This window comes from Saccopteryx leptura, chromosome 1, assembly GCF_036850995.1.
Source record: "Saccopteryx leptura isolate mSacLep1 chromosome 1, mSacLep1_pri_phased_curated, whole genome shotgun sequence".
NCBI lineage: Eukaryota > Metazoa > Chordata > Mammalia > Chiroptera > Emballonuridae > Saccopteryx > Saccopteryx leptura.
Window position 1 is genome coordinate 311,100,204 of NC_089503.1, and position 22,614 is coordinate 311,122,817.

The 22,614-nt window shown below is 51.8% G+C and overlaps 1 protein-coding gene across 5 annotated transcripts; it reads right to left on the bottom strand.

Annotated features, from left to right (window-relative positions):
* Window positions 1-1,314: 1,314 nt before the first annotated feature.
* Window positions 1,315-20,339, bottom strand: CBX7 (chromobox 7). 5 transcript variants are annotated; one of them, XM_066358439.1, is made up of 6 exons: window positions 19,934-20,339; window positions 17,375-17,418; window positions 10,996-11,061; window positions 6,267-6,333; window positions 3,184-3,540; window positions 1,315-2,866 (listed from the first exon to the last, which is right to left on the bottom strand). In XM_066358439.1, the coding sequence occupies exons 1-6, from the start codon at window positions 20,000-20,002 to the stop codon at window positions 2,807-2,809; spliced, it is 663 nt and encodes a 220-aa protein (XP_066214536.1). In that variant the 5' UTR covers window positions 20,003-20,339; the 3' UTR covers window positions 1,315-2,806. The 5 variants fall into 5 exon arrangements, with proteins under 5 accessions (XP_066214536.1, XP_066214535.1, XP_066214534.1 ...); XM_066358438.1 differs by having other exon boundaries at window positions 1,315-2,869; window positions 19,934-20,338; XM_066358437.1 differs by having other exon boundaries at window positions 3,189-3,540; window positions 19,934-20,335.
* Window positions 20,340-22,614: the final 2,275 nt, after the last annotated feature.

Consider the following 22,614-nt stretch of genomic DNA (forward strand, 5'->3'; position numbering starts at 1 on the left):
GTATGCTGGGGGTCAAATCATGCCCAACCCTCCCAAATACATTCATTTTGTCTGAACAAAGCTCACTGCTCATTCTGTGCAAAGGAAGCGTTCTTGTGCTGAGACCTGGAGGCCAGGTTGGCCACTTATAAAGCAAAAGCTACACCACCAGCAGGGGAGAAGAAAGGTGGTAATAGGATCAATGGGGCGATGGTCACTGTGTTGCCTGACAGAGCTCGGCTGCTGCCTTACTAGCTAGCAGCCTTGCCATGGGTGGAGAGCATTCTCCTTGTCTAATCCCACAGCAAAAGTACCATCCATATCCAAATGGGTGGGGACTGGGGGATGGAGAGCAGGTGGTCCAATCTTTCTAAGCCCCACCCCCTCTAGTAGTGGCCTTCTGAGTGGTGGTGGAGAGGGAAGTCAGTGTCCACCTCATTCCCTCTCAGGCTGGGCCCCAGGGGGTCTGGGACACTCAAGGACGGAAGGAGGCCTGCAAGGCCACACGCAACCCCTCATAGAGGTATCTGTTCCGGTTGGTGGGAGGTTCTAACAGGCAACAGCCATTCCCGCAGAGGGCTGGACCCTGCAGGGTTCAGCCCTTCAAGATACAGGGCACCCATGGGCCACAGAGGGCTAAGAGGCAAGAAGTGTTCTGTTGCTGCCAACAGAAAAACAGCTTCCTCATTCCACAGGCCTCCCAACCCCCCATCCTGCAAATTGCACAAAGAGCCCTTTGAAAGTGCCCATGAGGCAGGAAGAGGTTCTGTGCCCCCTGGGGAATGGGAAGAATGACATACTGGAAGCTGTCAGCTATGCCCCAAACCATGATCATTCCATTACAGAGACCTCCCTGCCCACCTACCCTCCAGCACCCTCACCTCTGCTGGGAGCCTGTCCTGGGGGAGTGCCCAACTCCAGCTGCAGTTCCCCTTCCAGGGGTCTCACAGCTGCCCCTCATTTCCCTGACCCACCCCCACTCGCTCCTCTAGATTCAACTCCCCAGGCTGAGGGTGAATCAAGTCACCCAGAGGGGCCTGTCTCGCAATGGAAGCACTGAATTGACCCTGGACAATGAAGGATTAGGAGGAAGAGGAGACCAGGGATATGAAAATCTTGCCAGCAGGACACCCAAAACAGAAACGGGGTGTCGCTGTCTTTGGTGCGGGAATGCAGGAAGGACCTGGGGGACAAACTGCCCGATCCTTGCCTCAGGACACAGTGGGGTAGGGACACAGCCCTGGACGGTGGGCAGCAATGGCGGGTGGTGGAGGGAGCTAAGCTTTTACTTGCTCTCCTGGTGTACCACTTCATGTAGCTTTTTCTCCCTACAGGGCTGGGATAGGGGAGAATTAACTCCTCACTGCCAGGGAAACTACCAGTCTACAGGGCACACTTGTGCAGACTAGAAAATGAGTGCCCTTCCTCCTGGCAGACACAGCCCCTGGCCAGATTGTGAACAGCCTGACCACAGGAAGATGTGACAGAGGCTCCCCCACAGCAAACCAAGGCCAGCCCCAGCTTTGGCATGTAGGGTGAGTGGGAAAGGGACACAGGGTGTAGAAGAAAGGGTATGGGGGAGTTGAGGCTGCCCTGAGGAGGTGGTGGGACATTCCCTCTGTCCCTGACCACCCACACCCAACATTGGCTGAGTTGGAGGGGCGTGGGAAGGGCTGAAAAGTCACCTGAGTCAGAGAGAACAAGACCCCTCAGGGGGAAGCACAGGGCCCGAGTACTCAGAGCCATGCTTACGCTCAGCCGATCTGCAGACACGTACACACCTGCGGCTGGCCAGGTAAAGCCACAAACCACATCTGTGTGCCTAGAGCGGCAGAAGTCCTTCTCTGTGGCTGGGCCTCTGCAAATGGATCTGGGCTAAGTCCTGTCACATTATGGCCTGTGCCAGATGGGGTGAGTACGGGGTGCTCGTGTCAAGTTCTTTTGTGCTGTGAATCACCCCACATTCACCCAATCAGCGTTTCTAAGCAGGAGATTTGCAAGACCCAGTGCACATGCCTGCCATCCCACACATGCACTCACTAGGGCAGGAGGGCCAGTGACTAGGCGGGAGTGTCCCTCACAGGCCAGTGATGGGGGATAAGGTGGAGCTCCCAGCAGAAGGCAAACTGCTGGCAGCTGCCCTTGGAAAGGTAGCAACCTTTCTGAAGAGTACTGGACACACAGGACACATTGCAGCCATCTCTAACCTCTCTTCCTTTCCCTCTCTGACCACTCTGGTTAAATGCAGCCTCCAATACCACCACAAGCTAAGAGTACAAAGTTAAAAATAAAAACCCTTCTCCCTCCAACCCCCCAAAAAGGAAAAGGAAAATAAGAAAAAGAAAGGAAAGGCTAGGGTGGGCTGCCCGAGGAGGGTTTGGGCCTTTCATGCGCCTGTAGTTCCTCGGACCAGCTGCTGTGTCTCTAGAATGGTGATGGAGGTGTCCAGGGGAGGGTGGCCCTGTCCCCATTTTGCCCTGGAGATGGTACCCAAACTTACAGAGTATTGCCAGGCCTCTCCACCCCACTACAAGAAACAGACCCGGAGGCCTCCCTGTAAACATAACCCACAGAGAAAGGGGCAAGATGGTGGGAGAGTGTTGGGATCTTCCCCCCTTCTCCTGTTCCATCTTTTTAAATAAAATAATTACTCAATTTCAACCCTCCCCATCTCTGGAAGTCCCCACCCCAAGCCCAAAAGAAAACAGTTTAAGAAAAGTAGAAACGGTGATTCAGATCTTCCCGCTGCGGTCTCGGAAGAAGCCCTCCGCTGCCTGGGCCTCGCGGAAGGTGACGGTGATAGAGTTGGCAGTGATATCGGTCACTGTCACTTCACTTGTAGGGAGCGCAGGTGTCCAGGGAGGGGGCCCCTCGGCCAGGTCTGCATCTGCTACAGCCATGGGAGAAAGACAAACAGAAGACAGCATTGACAATAGGTGGGGAAGGTGGGAAACGGTGGCAGCATGCAGCCGACTCCCCACCCCCCAACACAAGGTTGTCCTCTGAGCCTCCAGCCAGGTCAGGGCCTTGCTCAGGACTAGACAAATGGGAGGAGGTCACTATATTTCTCTCTCTTGGTTGGATGAGAACTCATCCTAGCAGGACCACAGAAAGATCTCTGGACATTAGGCCAGCTGGACCTGATGACTCAAGGGACCTTTCCAGCTCTGAGGGTCTCTGGGCCTGGGCCATGGGTTGAGCTACCTTACCCTCCTCTTCAGGGGGCTGCTCAGCAGGCTCCCACTCGCTGGCTGCCTGCAGGACATCCGGGGCCGGTGACTCCTGCAGGAAGAGCTCCCGTGGATGGCTGTGACTCTCCAGGTTGGGCCCGCGGGGCGGGAACTTCTTGCGTGAGAGCCGCAGGTACTTGTGGGCCTTGCGCGGCTTGCGGAGCGGGAAGGGCAGGGTGGGCACCAAGGGGCCCTTGTCCACCAGCTCGGGTGCCCCCGCCTTGACCACCCCCTCTGGGCTCCCGCTGCCGAGTGGGCGCGTCAGGGAGAAGCAGAGCTTCTCCTTGCCCTTGGCCTTGTGGGAGCTCCGCAGGTCCATGCTGTACAGTTGCTGCGGGGGCAAGCCAGGGCACGGCGGGTCAGCCCTGCCCACCCACCCACTACCGCGCCTTTGCTCATGCTGTTCCTCCCGCCTCAGTGCCCTTCCCCATGTCTCATGGCCCAGAGCCAGCCATCACCCCACCCCAGGCCACAACAGAGAGCCACCCTAACCAGCCCCAGCCCTACAGCCTGAGGGCAGCCTCATCTCCCCAGGGGTCTGTAAGGAGCTCAGGGTGGTGGTCAAGGGCATATGCCTTTGGTACACAGCGAAGAAGCATACAAGAGGTACAAAAAAAAGATCTGGATTTATGTAACAGATAAACTAACAAGTTATTCTTCATTGTAAGACAGGAATCTTTGCTCACTAAAGGACCCCCACAGCTGGGACAGACAGCTTGCTCAGGAGATTGTGTGAGACAAAGGGCTCTGAAGGTTCTTGGGCAAGTTAACCGAGGACACACAGCACTGAGTGGCGCGGGGCACTGCCAGCAGCCTACGGGCACCCCTGGGTCCCTCCAGGGCACTGCTCAGTCCTAGCTGCCGAGGCCTCATGCAGGCCCAGCCTTCTGTTGATGCCCTGCCTCATTCTTACCGAAACAAGCTGAAAGGAAGGTTCTTTCACTATTCAAGGGCTGGTGTTTTGCAATTTGGGTGTTTGTTTTATTGACTTTGGGGGGTAATTTATATAAGTCCAAGAAAGATCCTTGGTGCTAAAATGCTGGGAGGGACTGAGACAGTCCCTTCTACTGCCACCTCTCACCAGAGGCCAAGAAGAGAGCAAGGCCATCAGATGGGACCTGTCGATCAAACATCTCATGTGCAGGCTCCATTCTCTAGTCCCACCTGCTAATACCCATCACTGGGTGTGCAGGTTGTTGTGGTGACAGGAGGAGGGCTGAACTGGGGGCAGGGAGTACTGGGAAAATACTACAATGCTAGAGTTTTTCTCCTATATACAGCTTTATCAAAACCCTCTCCCTCAGCCTGCCTTCAAGCCCAGTGAGCTCCCACAATTCCGCAAGGGAGACTCATTTTTAGCCTTCTCCGCCTCATTATGACCCTGAGACAACTGCTGGCCTACCTGAGTTTTATTTTAGCTTCTTCGTCCATGAGCGGTGAAGAAGCTGCAGTAGCCAGACCCAGATGCCTCAACCCCAACAATTCTCGCCTCTGAGAATTTACACCCTGAGTATCCCCTCGCACACTGAAAACTGGTTTGGGATTTCCAAGGCTGGGTCATTCAAAACACTGTGCTTCTTCCTTGCTCTCCCTCTTGGATCACCCACTCTGGGGGAAGTGAGTGGCCATACTGTGAGGTCACTCAGCAGCCCTCTGGAGAGGTCCACACAGTAAGGAACCAGGCTTCCCGTCAACGTCCAGCACTGACACGCCCTGACACCCCCATGAAGAGCACTTTGGAAGCAGAGCTTCTAGCCCCAGTGAAGCCTTCCGAGGAGCGCCCTGGCCAACATCGTGACTGTAGCCCAAACCAGAATCACTGAAGAGCTGGCTACAGCACTCTCGGATTCCTGACTCAGAGACTGTGAGATATCACAGTGTTTACTGCATTAAGTCCCCTGGTCAGGTGGGAATTTGTTACACAGAAATAGACCACCCACCTCTGCTCGAGGTCCCTGGGCAGGTAAGCATGCCGTCTGTAAGAGCACTGAGCACAGAGCTGAGTGGAGAAGGTGTCTGACGGATGCCGCTTTCCTTTCTGGGGCGCAGTTCACACCAGCCCCATGGAGCACGCCCACTGCGTGAAGGGCAGCCCATCTACTCTGGCAAATGCCTCACATGATTCACAATTAAGAGCGGACAGGAGAGTGAATATGGCTCATACTGCACATAGACTGAGAAGACTTATTTTGAGCTCCAACCACCAGGATGGGCCTCACTACATTAAGGAGAGCAGGTATTGCCATCACTCCGATTTCACAGGCAAGAAAAGTCAGGCTCAAGGAAGCTAATCACATAATTGCCTCAAAGCTCAGAACTACATCACTTCAGACCCCATCACCTTTACAGTGTAAAGCGGTGAGGTCAGCAAAGCGCCCCCAAGACCTGAGTAACAGTGAGTCAAAGTCTAGACCCCAACCGTGGCAGAGAATTAGAAAAGGAGGGCCTGAAGGTTCTTCTCACTCAAAAACAATGTTTCTAGGACATTCCAAAGCTTGAATCCTAAAATTTCAGGCTCCCGAGTTTTCCTCAATTCTACTGTTTTTGTCTCTAAGAATATCAAATATTACAATTTTGTGTTTTGGGGACTGACTATCAAAAAGGCTCATTTAGGCCTGACCTGTGCTGGCACAGTGAATAAAGCATCAACCTGGAATGCTGAGGTCGCTGGTTTGAAACCCTGGGCTTGCCCAGTCAAGGCACATATGGGAGTTGATGCTTCCTGCTCTTCCTCCCTTCCCTATCTCTCGCTCTCTCCCTTCTCTAAAATGAATAAATAAAATCTTTAAAATAAAAAAAAGACTCATTTACAATATTCTAAGCTTTCAGAATTCTAGGCACCCATTAGCCATATATTCACCCTCCCTCCCACCACAGCACCTCCCCCCACATTGCCTTCCTGAAGCACCAGCCCCACATTCCATTGGACCGGACCCGCTAAGTGCCTCCCGCCCCCAGTGCCCGGGTGGGGCTGAAGAGGGCAGCTGTTCAGCTCAATAGCTGCGCACTGCAGATAAGCATGGGGGTCTGTGGTGGGCACCAACGCCGGCGGGTTACCTGCAGCAGAAGCCGCTTGGGTTTCGGACCTCTCTTCCTATACCCCGACGCTCGGTCTCTCTCTTCCCTGGGGTGTAAAGTAGATGGCAGAAGAAAAGGAAACACTGGTGACATTTAAGGGAAAGGAAGATGTCCGTTCCACCCTGCCCTCTGCAGTCTATGGGGTAGGGGCTCCTCCCTGTTGCTCTCTTTAGGCCATAACAAGGGGTCTCATGTTTAACTCCCAGGGCCTCGGTCTTCCCAGCTGACAAAAGGGAATGGCACAGCCACTGGTCCCCACTGCTGAGGTGGGACTCAGGTTGCATCTCCAAAAATATGTGGCTCTTTCCTGGGCTCCAGGGTCATGCCAGAGCTCTGCTCCACATGCCACTGGGACCCCCCCCCCCCATGTAGTTCCAGCTTCCACGTTTAGGAGGGTTATACAGAAACTTGCCAATCAAGCTTGCCTTGACTGTCAGGGCAGATGATGAGAATGCGAATGGTCCTTCCTCCCACTTGGGATCCCCGTTTGTTCTGTCTGGTTGGGGAAGGGGAGAAAAACTAGCCTGTACTGAGTTCCTAGGAGATGACAGACCCTCTGCTGGGCGCCTTCCCCACATCCCAAACGCACAAACACAGGCACAACCAGAGCAGGCAAACAAACCACACACAACACACACCAGAAATCACCAGAGATGCCAATAACAGTGCCTGAAAGGGGGGGGGGCACCTCAGTCATTTCGTTCTCCCCATTTCACTTCGTTCCATTCCCACTTTCTGCGGCCCCCACTGCAGTGGCCATGTGGTCAGAGGCAGGAATGTGAGGGCAGGGGTGCACCGTGACAAGAGAAAAATTTTGAGATATAACTTAAATTCCAGCAGGCCATAAAGTGAGAGAGAGAGACAGAGCAGTAAGCCTGGGAAGAGCTGGCAACGACCGCTCCCATTCCTCACGTATGTTGGAGCCTTGACTCAGCCTCTAAGCGTCCATGAGCCCAATGCCAGTCACCAGCACATCCTGCCTGTGCAGAACTTTCAGGACTGTTGCCTGAAACCAATCAAAAGTAGTATTTCTCCCTTATAGTCTTTGCAACTATCAAGGAACTGCCCCTGCTTCACCATTTCCCACGCCCCTTGTCTGGAGCCAATGTAAAATCTATCAAAACTTATATCTTTCTTCCCCAAAACATAATGTCTGGAGTGGGCAATAGTAGGTTTACAATTGTGAGTATGAGAAAAAGAGATTAGTCTTGTATTAATTGTTTATTGATTACTGCATTAATTCCCATATGAGTAACTACAAACCTCCTTTTCCCCATCCCTATAAAAAAGCAGCACCTCTCCGCCCAGCCCTGCTGCTGCTGGCTTTAGAGTTCATGCCCCAGGACCTGCTCTTTTCGGGCTGGTATATGGCCCAATAAACCCTTTCTTTTAAAAAGTCTTTCAGCCACAGAAGTCAAGTTTTTTGTTAAACAGTGCCTTTTGCCCTTATGGTGTGTGACCTTAGGCCAGTCTCCAAATCTGAGCTCAGCTAAACCCACAAATCCCAAAAGGCTGTTTCCACTGTCCCTTTCTCTAGGTAGCAGCTGCCCAAGGACATCAGTGTCCAGGGCTCCTCGAGATAATGCACCTGGTGGAGGGCCCTCCCCCTCTGTGGAGTGGGCTTCAGCAGGCCTAATGTGGGGACCTAGACTCAGCATTTGACAGCAGCACACAGGGAACTGTAATACCCACTCTAGGCGGCTAACCAGGACAGACCTCCCAAGCCCCTGAGGCTGAGACTCTTCTCTCAGAACCCAGTGCTGGGTGCCAGGACCCCCAGTTCCAGGCCCAGTTCTACCCTGACTGATTGGTCACTTCCCTTCTCTGGGCCTCAGTGTCCTTGTCTAGAGCAAGAGGTTCTCAGCTCAGCTGTTCACCAGGGCTCTGAAGGGGAACAAGGGAGGTCCCTGGTATTTATGATAATGGGAAGCAGAAAGACTAAAATAATAAAGAAGAGGAAGAGAGTGGGAAGAAAAAGGAAAGAGAGGAAGAAGCAGAAAGGAGAAAAGGAGAAGGACCTTGGAAAATAATAATAATAATAATGGGCTTATTATATTTCTGTGAGTTGTTTATCATCATGTTCTGAACACCGCACACGGCACTGCTCTGAAGGCTTCAATCCTCACAGCCATCTTATGAGAGAGGCATTATTACTACCCTCATTTTATAGTTGTGGAAACTGAGGCACAGAGAGATTAACGAAACACGCAATGCCAAAGCACTAGACCTTCCGCCCCTGGAGAAAAGGCTGAGCTCCAGGTCCCAAACCTGGAAGGGTCAGGCCCAAGATCCCAGTCTGACTCAGCCGGCCACTTGATCTGGGCTCCCAATCTGCAGCCCGCTCCCTGGTTCCTGCCTACAACAGTGGGCAGTGGGGGTGAGAGGGTGACGTGCGGGCTTGCATTCTGTCCAGTCCTTGCCAATTCAGTCTGCTATCGGTCAGAACTGGACACTCTATTTGTGTCCAGGCTGAAGGGCAGAGGCCCCCTGGGGTCATGGCCCCATAAGCCCAGAGTGCCCTCAGTCCCTCCTGGTGTGCAGGGACTCCCCATAGAGCCCCCATGACCGCCTCCCTCCAAGTCTCATTAAAACCCTACAAAGCATGTGTTAAATGGACATCACTCCCTTTTACTTCCTTTTCCCCAAGACAGAGAAGGAGTAAGACTGTCACACTGTGGGTCTGAAGAAGTCTCCGAGCTCTGATTTGTTCCTCACCTATTGACTTCTGACTCCAATATCATGCCGTTCCTCTACCAGGACTTACCCTGCCCTCCCTGAACTGCATTTCTTCAGATGCCCTTGCCCTTCTCCCATGACTGTCTCTCCCTTCCCCTCCATCCCCAGAGCTTCCCAGCTCACACCACTCCAGTCAGCCACATTCAGAGCCACACTTGCCTCCATGCTGCTCTTCAAACACAGTCCTCACCCCAGGGCCTTTGCACTCACTGTGCTTTACCCAGCCAGATGTTCTCTAAAATACCTACTGGGCTCATACTCTCACTTAATTCAGGTCTCTGATCAAACACCACCAGCTAACTACCCAGGAAAACTGGCACCCACCCATCCCTCTCCCTGTCCCCTGCTCTACCTCTGTAGCAGCGATCCCACCTGATACCGTACACATTTATCAGTGTACTTTTTATTGCATGTCTCCACACCAAGATGTAAGTCACATGAGTTAGGGATGTGTGTTGTTTTGTGCCTTGCGGTGACCTCAGCATCCGGAACAGTGCCTGGCACACACCAGGACCACAATCAAGACTTGCTGAACAAATCCAGGAATGACTAGCTGACCACTAATTGCCATCAGAAGACATTCACATGTGTGTGCCCACACTCACCAGCTTGCAAGGTTCTTTCAAATACTTCTGCATCCTAAGAAAGCCCCACAAGGACATGGTATCCCCATTTTACAGCTGGGGAAGCAGAGGCTCAGAGAGGGAAAGGCCTTGCCCGACACCTCACAGCTGGGGGAGTGGCAGAGCCAGCATTCTAACCAGCCTTTGATGCCTGCCCAACACTCTTCGAGCCACATTCCAGGGTATTCCACAGGATGCTCCCAGGGTCACAACCACTTTGGTCAAGGCCCCACAAACACTTGGGAACCAGAAGGAAGTTGTGGGACAAGGGCACTCGCATTTTCAAAGGCAGCAACAGTGAGAACTGGTCCTTTGAATGGGCAGCAGGAGTCCTCCTGGGGCAGAAGCAATGAGAAAGGGGCCTGAGGGGCAGAGCAAGGGCATTGAACATGCAGTCAGGAGCCCAGGCTGAGCTCTGGTTGGGCTATTTCCCAGTTGTGAGGCTGCTGAAGAAATCCCACAGCTCCTGAGTGCCTCAGTTTCCCCATCTGTCTGACGAGACCCTCGGCCTGTCTCAGGAGGTTACTGGAATGGGGGTGACTGTAGGAAATGGTCTACACTGTACAGGGCAGTGGTTGGGGAGAGGCTGCAGGACGTGGGCTGCCTGCTGGCAGGAGGTCGGTAACTGGATTCACACAGCAGAAGGGAAGGGCTAGAATCTGCTCAAAGGGCCCTGCACCAGGAGAAAGGACATGCTGTCAAAGGCTCTGTGCTGACATGTGCCCTCATGGCCATTGGAGGAGCTGCCAATCACTAACCAGCCTGTGAATCTCAGCAGAGCGCTGGCAGATGTGAGAGACAGACCCAGGTGGCTTTGGTCAGGGCCACTCAACCAGGAGGGAACAAAGTGGGGTGGACCAGAACTCAGCTCTCCTTGCTCCAAAGCCAACCCTCCCCCAGCCCCAGGCTTTTCTCCTAAGCTTCAGCAGATTGCCTTACCCTTCTAAGAGAATCTTTGAGGAGCATGCCTCTGATCTCTCCCCAAGGGCATGACTGGGCAGTACTGATATTACTGCCCTTCACGCATAGGGCATTGCTATGACACATATTTACATTCATCACCGCAACTGAAACCCTTAACTTATGGAGAAGCTGCAGCAGCAGTTATTGGGGTGGCCCAGTTACAGCAGAGAGACCGAGGCCTAGGGAGGGAAGGGAAGTGGCTGACATCACCCAGCAGCAGAAGAGTGGAGCTGGTGCCTACCACCTTCCTCCAGCTGCAGACTAGACTAGGCTGGGCTGTCCCTAGCAGAACCCCACCCATCATGCTCATGCCCCTTATTCAGAGCTGAGCCACCAGCAGGCTCCCTTGCCTGTTGCCCAGCCCCATAGCAGGTTGAGCCCCTTACTTCTCTTCATAGGCCATGACCAGGCGGGGGTCCAGGATGTGTTCTTCTGGCTCCCATGTGCTGTACCTGGTAGAGAAACGAGAGGTCAGAGCGTCTTTGTTCTCCCCTGGCAATCACACAAAGCTGCTGCACCAGGGCCCACTCTCTGCAGGCCCTCACCCCTTTCTGGTACAGGAAATTGTCACTACTCCCAGGAGCTGTCTCTGGCCAGCCAAGCTATGTCAGGAGCTTCCCGAGGACTGTAATGACACCATAACTCCCCTCATTCTGAGCACTGAACACACCACCCTATAAAAGTCTGTGTCCAACTCCCACTTAGACCTTCTGTCCACCTCAAGAGCCTGAGGTGCCTAGAAGAGGGCAGGACCTGAAAGCCCCATATTTCCTTCCTAGAAGAGGCAAGAGGCTGTGGTAAAGAGAAGGGCTGTGAGCCAGATTGCTGGGGTTCAAGCCCCAGTTCTGCTCTTGATAGCTGAAAGCTCTTGAACTATTTCCCTAAAATCTCTGTGGCTCCATTTCCCCATGTGCAAAGGACTCTGTGCTGAAAAAAGTGTTTATGTGTCCAAGTGTTTAGAGCAGGGCCTGGCATACAGGAAGTGTTCTGTGCTTATTACTGTTGCTGTCCCCAGCCCCTCCTCTCTCAACAGGCTGAACTGCTCTCTCCCTCTTGGGCACACATCAGCCATCCTTATTTCACATGCACCGTTCTTTACTTAGTATCTGCCTTTAAGCACACATATAATTTTATTTTTTTTAAAAACTGTATATGACTTCCATAATTGGAAAATCAGTTGCTGAAAACAGATGCTAGTACATAGAAATTAAAAACTTATAACATACATGTGTATGTGTGTATATGTGCATGTATACAAATATACATACAATTATGCCTATATATACACTTGCACATGTATATGCACAAACAAAACCTAAGCACTGGACAATGATTCTGGCTGAGGCAGCAGCGAGTTCTGCTGGATAAGAAGAGAGAAGTAGGTATTAGAGAGGTGTTAGAAAGCAGAAAGTAGCTGGGCATGGCCCCTGCCCCCATGGCCTCCATACCAACTGACCTGAAACCTTCATATTACACTGTCCTGGGACTGTGAAACCTACAGCATTCAATCTAGACACTAACAACAAGCTGCCCAAAGACAGAATCCTCTGCTCCTTTCTCCACTGACACTGCCACACAGCTACGTCTTGTTGGTCCCATCTGGCTCTGACTCAGCAATGAAGGTAGATGCCCTGAGAACCTTACAGCCCATACCCAAGTGCCACATGCTCAGCCTGATCAGGTGCCGTCACAGCTCTCTGACTTTGTACAAGCTGTGCTGTCCTCTTGGATGCCAGTCCCTCCAGAGGACTCCTACTTCTTTGAGAGCCAGGACCTTACAGCTTTCCCTGATACCCTCTCCCAGCTGTCCCACTCCTAGCAGGACAAACCCTCCCCTCTTACTGTTGCACTTGGGATCTGCCATAATTATTGATGAATGCAGCCAGCGTCCTCGTGGGCAGATTGTAACCCCTCCCCAGAACACCCAGCCCAGGTCCTGCTCCAAGGTGCCCTGGGAATGGCTCTAGAAGGTACTGCCGTTTCCCTCACCCTGAAGAAATGTGAAACTGAAACTCATTTTACACACACACACACACACACACACACACACACACACACACACACACAGAGTTTGGGTAAAACTATTAGTAATTAGAGGCAACAAGACTCTAAACCTTCCTTCTCAAAACGAACATTAAATTTCCTCAGCTAGAACTACATAGTTACCAGAAAGGGGGGTTTTGTGTTCCTGCTGTGGGCTGCCTCACCCTCTTTTTCTAGCTGGTGAAATATTTCCACATTGCTCTAGTTCTCTCTGCCCGGCCCACTTCTCCACTGCCCTGCCCATATTTTGTTGATGTCACTGATCTGTGGTTCCTGGCAAGTCTCTGATCTCCCTGGATCTCAGTTTCCTCATCTTAAAGTCACTAGCACCTCCACAGTAACAGCCAGGAGTGCGAGCAGGATACTGCCAGGGACCCACCCACCCATTGCTTCTAACACCCATATGAGGTAGGTGACCCCATTTTACAGATGAAAACACAGGCTCAGAGAGTAAGCATCTTGCCAAGGCCACTGAGACAGTGAGTGGGCAGTCTGTGGTTGGCACTCAGTTGAATATTGGTCACCCTCTCTACTTTTGGGTACCTCACACACCACCTTATGTGGCTCCCCATGGAGCTGGGATGTCCTTGGGAGAGGGGCACTGCCTTGACTGACCAAGTCCTCAGTGTCTGACCTCGGGGCCTGGCAGTCTGTGCACAGAAAGGGTTGGCAGATTCAAAGGAAACCGCTACTGGCCTGGACATCCATCCGTGGCTTCTGAGGCAATAGCACAGGGTTAGATGTAGCAGGGGAAGCCTGGCCCTACTCTGTGCTAGGGTAGAGCAAGGGGAGGTGGACTGCACAAGTGTGTCGAACACTTTAGTCTTCCTTAAAATGGAGGCCACAGCGATGGCAAACTCAATTCGGGAACAGCCGGGTGCAAGGATAGGAGCACGCAGGCAGAATGGTCCACACGTAGGGGAACGCGGGCCGGCTGGAGAGGGTGTGCAGTGAGAATGAGTATGTGCCGAGGTGGAGGGCGTACCGAGCCCAAACAGTCTTCGGTCCGCAGCCTGGAGCTGCGAGGGTGCGCGCACGCGCGTGCACGCACGCAGAAGTAGCGCCTAAGCGTGCGCCCAAAACGAGGTAAACACGTCCACGTGATCGCAAGCCCCGCCCTCCGCGGGATAAACAAGCACTGGTGGTTGTTCGAGCCTGGTGTGCGCAGACTCCTGCCATGCTGGGGGCGGGGCCGCCACAGAGCAAGGCCCAGCCCAACCCCCCATTCCAATAGAATGCCGCCCAAAATGAGAAGGCGGGGCCGCAGGGTTGCGACAAGCCAGCAAAGGTGGCTTTGTGCTAGAGTATCAGGCCTCTGTTTGCCCTTTCGTTTAGTGGGGCTACCAATACTCTACCTTTTAAGGTTGATGTAACTATTAGATGTGTAAAGCCCTCCAAAGCACTTAGTTCAGAGTGGTACATTATAATAGCAAATAAGCATTAAATGAACTTCAAAAGCCTAGAGAATGCAAAAATCTGAGAGGTCCGAATCCTAGACTATGCTGCTGCAGCCTAAACCCAGTGTTAGAGAAGAAAAAAGTGCTTCCTCTGGTTGTCTGGGGAAGCCACTGGCAATGCTCCCTGAGGCTAGGGCCTTATTTTGCACTTCAGAGACAGAAGTGCAAAGAAGCTGAGGTCTTTCCCCTGGGTCACACAGTTGTTGAATATATAGAGGCTGGTCTGGCTCCACAGCCTGAACACTTCCCACTGAACTGGCCATCAGGCCAACACACAAGAGATTCATGGTCACTTTTACCACAGCCTACTGTGTAGCAAAGGGGCTAGGTCTCCAAGCCCTGGGATCAGGCAGCCTGTAGTTCAAATCATCCCAGTTGGGCAAGGACTCCTCTGCTAGGGGCTTGTGTCTCCCAATCTGTAAAATGGTTGCCATGAGTCAGTTAATTAAATGGCCAAAGCCTGATCATATTAGGGGCTTATTGAGGAGTAACCCAGTTATTGCTGTGCCCTCTGACAATATCACTAGGCAAGTTCCATGGAGGCAGTCCTCCCTAGAAGATGTGGTAGCATTCACATGTGGCAAAGGAAGGATAGCAGTCCTGGGCAGATTGCAAATGAGAATGAGATGTCTGAGGGTCTCCTTGGAGCTGAGCACCGGCAGCTTATGATTTAATATTCTTTGCCCTACGACCCCAGCCTCTCTCTCTGTGCCATTTGCTGTACCTTCCAGAACTAGCCGGATAGCTCCTCTACCCCACCTGCTGGGGAGGAAGGGCAGTCATTTGTCTGGTATTTGGACAGAAAATAGGCAAAGTATGTAAAGGCTTACTATTCTGCTGTCTGTTTCTGTTAATACAAGCCTCCCAGGTCAGGGTGAGGAGGGGGCTGTGAAGCAGGAGATTCTGACACCTCTCCCCACTGAGGCTGGCACTGCCCTAGCCAGGGCTCTTAGGCCTGCAGGATACAGCCTGCCTAACTATCCACTCCCCACCCACTTTTTCAGCCTCTGTTTCAAGCTGGGCCACCAGATGAGGGGAAACTGAAGACCAAATGGTTTACAAAGGAGCCCTGGCTCTCCTCCTTCTCCATGTGACTAAAGATCTGTTTCCCCTCAAGTAAAGTGGGGTGACACAATGGATGGCATGAAGTGGGACCACACTGTCTTGGGTTTTCAGTTATATTTTTTAAGGACCTCCTCTGTCTGGGCCGCAGTTTCCCCATCTGCGGACTGAGCTAAATGACTTCTAGGCCACTTTAAGCTCCTGTGAGGAATGGAATCCCCGAGGTCCTTCTCCCAGCTGGGGGGGGGGGGGGGGAGGCTGGAAGCTGAGCTTTCTAACACTATTAATAGCAAACATTTACTAAATGCTTGGTGGGCTGAGAAAGTACCAGGTACTTTCTAACCAATATCTAATCCTCACAACATCTCTGTGATGGAGGCTTTACTATTCTAGTTTGGAGGTAAGGAAGCAAAGGTCCCACTATGTTAGGGGCCTAGGTGCCCTAGGGTTCACAGTTGGACAGGAACTCAGGACCAAATTTTGGGGGAACCAGAGGTGCACCAGGTCACCTGGTCAAACAGGGATCTCAGAATCCTTGTGGGGGAGTCATAAACAGCAGTCACGGGGGCCCATCTGGTGATCTCAGCATGTTAAAAAACAAGTGGGTCCTAGGGTTGGGGCTTAGGATAGAAACACGGAGAGACTACTCTTGGAAAGCTAGGTCCTTCCCTGCTGATGGAAGCTTTGATGGGCAGACATATTTATTTGGAATTAATAAAAGGAATTTTTAATTGATAAGTACCTCTGTTTACAGAAGGAAATCTTTCAAAAGATGGAGTCTACAGAGGAGGAAAAGTAGTCAATAGTGTCTTGAAGGCCACTGTGATGGGACCACACTCTGATGCAATGCCTCCTGGTGCAGAAGCTAGGGGGAGCAAGTACTCAAGGGGCCAATACTCCGGCTGCTGCCCTGGCACCCACACTCGTACTGCCCCTTCACCCAGCCAGAAGTCCACCTCTCATCTGCCCAGTGGAGGAAGGCACCCTCCTTCATTCCCAGGGTGTATGGGAATGGGCAGCAGGGGCAGGAGATATGGACAAGTGCATTATCTTGCTGGCCAGCTACCAAGCCCAATCATCAGGATGCCTGCAAGTCACCCTGAACATGCATCCAAGCCTTTTACCCCATAAAGTGAAGAAACCTGTGAGGAGAGCAGGGCCTGGACTACTGAAGCCATTTTGCAAAAACAAAAGCTGAGGCAGCATGGGCCATCTTCCTCTCTGCTGTCCCTCCTGACCATGTCCCCAAGACGCTCCTAAGGACCCAATATCAGGTCAGCCCCTATGCCACCACCACCATGACCACCAGCACAGCAGAAAGCACCTGACACAGACAGCAGAGTCTCTGGGCAGAAGGGGATTATAGTCTAGGAGGCAGGACAGGGAGGTGGGGCACCCACAGACCAATGGGGAGGCCCCACGACTTGCTCATTCCCCACCCACCTCAACAACTCCAGGCTGGGAGGTGATTGGTTGGTGTGAAGGTTCCTGATTGGGCCTTAGCAGGAGAGGTGAAGAAACTGGGAGACGTCTTAGATCTAGCTACATGTCCCCCGAACTCTGGATGGAGAAGGCACAGAGGAAATAACTGAAAATGGAGAGGCCTAATTCAACTCTGCCCCCACTTGCTGTGTGATCTAAGGCAAGCTGATTACCTTCTCTAAGCCTGTTTTCTCATCTTTACAGAATATTACCCCATGTGCCTCACAAGGCTGTATGGAAACCTGCTCTGTAGACTGGAGAGTGCTGTCCAAGGGCAAGGTGGGCTCAGACTCTGTCCCTAGTTCTATGGCATTGAGGACCCTGCTGGCTAGCCCAGTTTCACAAACCCCTGCCCAACACTGTATTTGCTGTGGCTTGAGGACCTCTCTATCTGGCCAGCAGGCATCTCTGAACCCAAAATGCTGGACGTTCACCTCCCAGGTACCAGGAAAAGCCAGGAGGGGGAAGGTTACCTCCAAGCAGAAGACAGAACTTAACCAGAGTGGAGCAGGTGGGAAGAGAAGCTGGTGCCCACCTTGACTGTCACGTGCTCCAAGCCCCTCAGCTGGCAGAGGGGCAAGTGAAAGCTAATGGAGATGATTTAATCAAGGCCCACTGACCAATTTCTAGAGCAGCTGGAGCTAAAAGCTGGGCAGAAGAGAGGGCAAAAGGTGACTGGAGGAAGGTACAGGTAGGCAGACTCACACACAAAGGACCTTACTTTGGGGGCCATCCTTTCCACTTCACCAGATATTCGACTTTACCCTGGGAAGAAAGAGAAGCAGACACAGTGAGATCCACAGCTGCCCCGATGACCACTCGCAGGGCAGTAGGTGTAATCCCCTCTGCAGATAGATATTCCCCAACATATACACACAGAAGAGAACCCCCACCAGACCCCCACCAATCCACAGATTCCCCCCAAAATTTGGTTGCTGCATGACCACCACAGACCACCTTCTCTACTAGAGCACAGCAGTGCATCTGGCCCCAGACACCTGTGGGGCTCCTGTGGTAGCTCGGACATCACGTCCCACACGGGGAAACTGAGACCACATGGATGTGCATCACCAAAGATCTAGTGTCTAGAATCTGAGTGCTAAGATCATAACTTTCTTTTTAGATCAGAAGACTCTCCAAATCATAGAAAATTCCTCAGCTCTAATCTCACCAGTCCCCTTTCTAGGAGGTGACTTTATAACTTTAGGACTCTCAACTCAAAAGACCCTGGCAGGACCCCAGAAAAGGCTGACAAAATCTCCACCTACAGAAATGATGGTCATCCCTCCCGTAGTTAGAAAATAGAGCCCAACCTTCCCTTCCTCATAGCTAAAAAAGGGCCTTTAAAAGTTTCTAGCCTGACCGGTAGTGGTGAAGTTACAAGTTTGAAACCCCTAAGTCCCCAGCTTGAGTGCGGGCTCATCTGGTTTGAGCGCAGGCTCACTAGCTTGAGCGCGGGGTTGTATGCTTGAGCGTGCAATCACTGACATGATCCCATGGCTGCTGGCTTGAAGCCCAAGGTCACTACTGGCTTGAAGCCCAAGGTTACTTACTGGCTTGAGCCCAAGGTTGCTGGCTTGAGTAAGGGGTCACTGGCTTGGCTAGAGCTACCCAGTCAAAGCACGTATGAGAAGCAATCGATGAACAACTAAAGTGATGCAGTGATGAAACTACAAGTTGATGTTTCTCATGTCTCTCTCCCTTCTCTCTAAAAAAAATAAAGTTTTTAGTTCAACCCCAGCTAATGGGTGAAACCCCTCCACACTTAAGACTAATATGTCACCTCTTCAAAGAGGCCTGTCCTGGCCACCCTTTCTAATACCATCCCTACCCTCTCACCGTTCTCGTTCTGTGTAGCACACAGTCCCATTGGAAGGCATCTGCTTTTATTTCCTCACTCATTGCATGTCTCGTCTGCCAGAAAGCCAGCTCTGCGAGAGAAGGGGTTTATCCTCCCCCTAAGGCTTAGAATGATGCTTGGTACATAACAGGTCCTAAATAAACTTATTTTGAATGAAAAGCTGAAGGAACGATGCTCTTCATTCTCTGGCATTACCCCTCAGGCCACAAGTCAAAGGTGGTAATCGTTGTACCACTTAGGTTACACTTCATGAAAAGCACTGGGCTCCTGGAATAAGTTAAAAGTGGAGGAAGCTTTGGAGGATGGGAGAAGGGGGAGGGGCAACCCCAACCTGAAGATAGTTCCACTCCATCAGAGATGGGGGAAGAAGCTCATGCCACACCCTGACTTTGAGCCTTGGCCCAAGATGACAGGACTGAGTTTTCTCTTTAGAAAGACGATGAGCTGGCAATCAGCCAACTTGAGCTCCCAGCTCTACTTTTATCTCTAACTTGTCTGTGACTTTGACCGGTTCACCTCCCCTGCCTGGGCCTCAGTTTCTCCCTCTGTCAAATGGGAGGCGGTGACCTCTAAGACCCCTCCCAGCCCTCCCGCTGGAGCTTCCCAAGGAGCTGCAGAGAAGAGACAGGGAAAAGAAGGTAGTGAGTGCCAGGAAAGAAACTTTCCCCTTGGACTTCCAACCTCCAGTCTGGACAAGCCCTCTCTGCTAACATGTGCACAGAAAGTGTAGACCGCTCAAATCCAGCTCGGGGCTGCGGAGACCCAAACTCAGCAGAACTCTGCAGGGTGTGTGTATTGGAGATGAAGGGGGAGGAGCTTCGAGGAAGCCAGAGCGTGTAGGCGGCTACACTGAGCCCTGCCGGGTGGGGCTAAAGTTGGGGTGGGGAAAACAGAGGGGTGTGCACTGGAAGAGACTGAGAAAAATGGAGGTGGGGATGTACAGAAAATCGGAAAAGGTCCAAGTCCAGCGGTTAGACTTTAGAGGCTGGAGACTGTTCCGAGCCCCGCCTCCAACTTCAAAGGTCTTGTACCAAGAGTCCAGAGTCCTGTGTTCGAAACCCAGTTCCGACACTAAGGCACTAGGCACAAGCCGTTTTCTCAGCTTGGGTCTCAGTCTCCCCACATTTAGAATGGGGGAAGAGTGGGGGAGGACGGCATTCAAGATCCCTACAGTCCGATCATAATCTCCAGCTCTGGCGGGCTCAGCTGCCCCCAGCATCGTAGAACGACAACTTTGCTTCTGTTCGAGCTACAAGGTGCCGGGGGAAACTGAGGCACAGGCTAGGAGACGAGTCCAGCAGCGCAGGGCTGCGTGGGCCCCCGCCCCATATTCCCCCTCACCCCAGAGTGTAGGGAACGGTGTTGGGAACACGAGGGGACTCCACAGGGGTCCTGGGAGCCGCCCCCCGGCAGCCTCACCTTCCGCACGCGCTTCTTCCGGATGCTCTCCACAGCGAACACCTGCTCGCCGATGGCTGACAGCTCCATGCGGGGCAGTGGACAAGTGGGCCCGGGGCTGGGCCGGGCCAGGCCGGGGGCGGAGCTGCGGGGCCGCGGCTGCGGCGCGCGATGCTCGAGCCGGCGGGGTCCCCGTCACCCTCTCCCCGGCGCGCACGCGCACACGCACGCGCGCACACCCCCTCGTGCTCCCTCACGCAGCCGACGCTCCATTTTTGAACCTGCGCAACGTTTTCCTCCGCGTGAGCGAGCGAGCGAGCGCGCGGGAGGCGGGCGGGGCGGGGGCTGGGCTCGCTCCCGGCAGGTCCCGCCCCTGCTGGGGCCCCGCCCCGCCTGAGAGGTGGGGGCCGCGTGCAATTCACTCAAGACCCGGCCGGCGGAACTTATTTGGCTTAGGCACCTCTCGGCTCCTAACAACATGTTCCCTAAAATCCTCTCGGTGATTCTGATGGGCCGGAAACAGCTTGGCCTGGATTGGGCAGATGAGGAAACGAGCGGAGCGAGGAGGCCGTCTGCCCTACCTCCCACACAGGAGCTGGCGGGGCCGCGGCGCGGACCCACAGCGCTGCAGCAGGGCGGGGATGGCCGAGGTTTCGCGTAGTGTCCCGACTCCGCAGCACCGCGGTCTCTCTAGATCCGGCATCCGAGCGGCGCAGTTTGGCCAGTTCTGAACGGACCGCTCCACGTCCACTGTTCCACCCGTCCGACCGTCGGTCCGTAGGCGGCAGTGCAGAAACGCCCGGGTCAGATGCGGGTGCTGCCTCGAGGGCCCCCCGGCCTGGCGCTCCTTCACGGCACGTGTGCCGCGGCGGATCAAAGCACACTGGGACGGATTTCACTGCTGCTTCGGCACACACTCACCACGTTGGGCGCTCGGCAAATAGTAGGCGTTCAACTCTGTGGAATGAAAGGATCTTGAGGTGCGGGACGAACTCGTCATAACTGCCCACCGCAAACGGCGCCTTCTGTTTTCGCTGAATTCATCTTCGCCAGGAACCTGGAGTCATCCGTGCCCCTCCTGCTCCCACAGCCTACCTAATCGATCCCGACCGAGTCCCACCTCTCTGACCGCCCGCCCTCCCAGCACACACACCCTTTGCCCTTGTCCTGTCTTCCGACCCAGTATCCACATAATGCCGAAGTACGCTTTTCTAAAAGGCAGATCTCACTAGGTCACCCTAGTGCTTAAAAACCTTTCATATCTACTTATTCCTTTCAGAATAAAGTCCAAACGCTTCTGTCTGCCGCACAGGAAAAAAGAAGTGACAAATTTATACTTGACGTTTTATCAAGGGCAACGGAAGCCGGAAGGCAAAGAGATTATATATATGTATATATATTTACAATGTCCTGAGAGAAGATAACCATCATCTTAGAATTATGTACCAAGTGAAATTTTCTTTCAAAACTATATATCCAGTGAAAATATCTTGCCACAACAAAGTGAAAGAATAACATTTACAGATTCAAAAACTAAGACTTTATCACTATCAGACCCTCCCTAAAGTAAATTCCAGCGGAAGTACTTCAGGCAGAAGGAAGGTGATCACCGAGGTCTAATGCAATGAGAAATAAAGAATAATGAAGAACATTGATAATAGAAAACAATAACCATGTCTTCTGGATAAAAAGCAGAGCTAAAATACACAATAATGGCATATAACGTGGGTGAATGGAGTTAGAGTTCTAAGATCCTTATATTCTTCAGGAGGAAAGTGAAGATAGATATAAAATACACTCAAATTTTGATGAGTTAATAATGCAAATGTCATTACCAGGGTAAACATTAAAAGAATAGAACTGTAGTGGATAATATTTATCCAAGGTAATAGAAGGCAAAAATAGGATGAAACCCAACCAATCCTAAAGTGAACAAGAATGGAGAGAAAAATAGATAGGCAGGACAAATAGATGATGGATACAAATTCAAATGTGCTAGAATTCAGTAAATGCAACTGAACTAAATGTAGTTAAAATACAAAGATTCTCATACTAGATAAAAGACAATTGTGTGCAATTTACAAGACACTTCTAAAACATGGATACTGAAAGAGTGACAGTAAGTGTATGCAGAAAATATAGCATGCAAAGGTTAATGAACAGAGGCTAGTGCAGTTATTTCAATGTCAAGAAAAAAAATTACTAGAGATAAAGAAGGTCACTTCATAATGAAAATGATCCAATTCACCAGAAAGATAGAACAATTTCAAATTTTCATGCAATACGTAGTCTTAAAATACAAGATACACAAAGAAGAGAACTACTCAGAAAAACAGACAAATCCACAACGAGAGAGTTTAAAACACACCCCTCTGTAATTGGTAGAACAAGCAGACATATATTCAATAAGGATATGATTAAGAAACTTGTTTAGTGGACTTTTATAGAACACCAGGGCTTCAACTGCAGAATATTTTCCTTTTCAAGACATATGGAATGTTTACAAAAAGATTGAATCTCAAGAATTGGAAGTCTGAAACCAGATGGAGTGTGTGTGTGTGTGTGTGTGTGTATTTTTTTTTTTTATTTTTTTTTTACCACAACACAAATAAACCAGACATCAATAACAAAAAAATAACTTCAAAAGCCCCAGATGTTTGGAAATTAAGAAGTATATCCTAAATAACTGATGGACCAAGGAA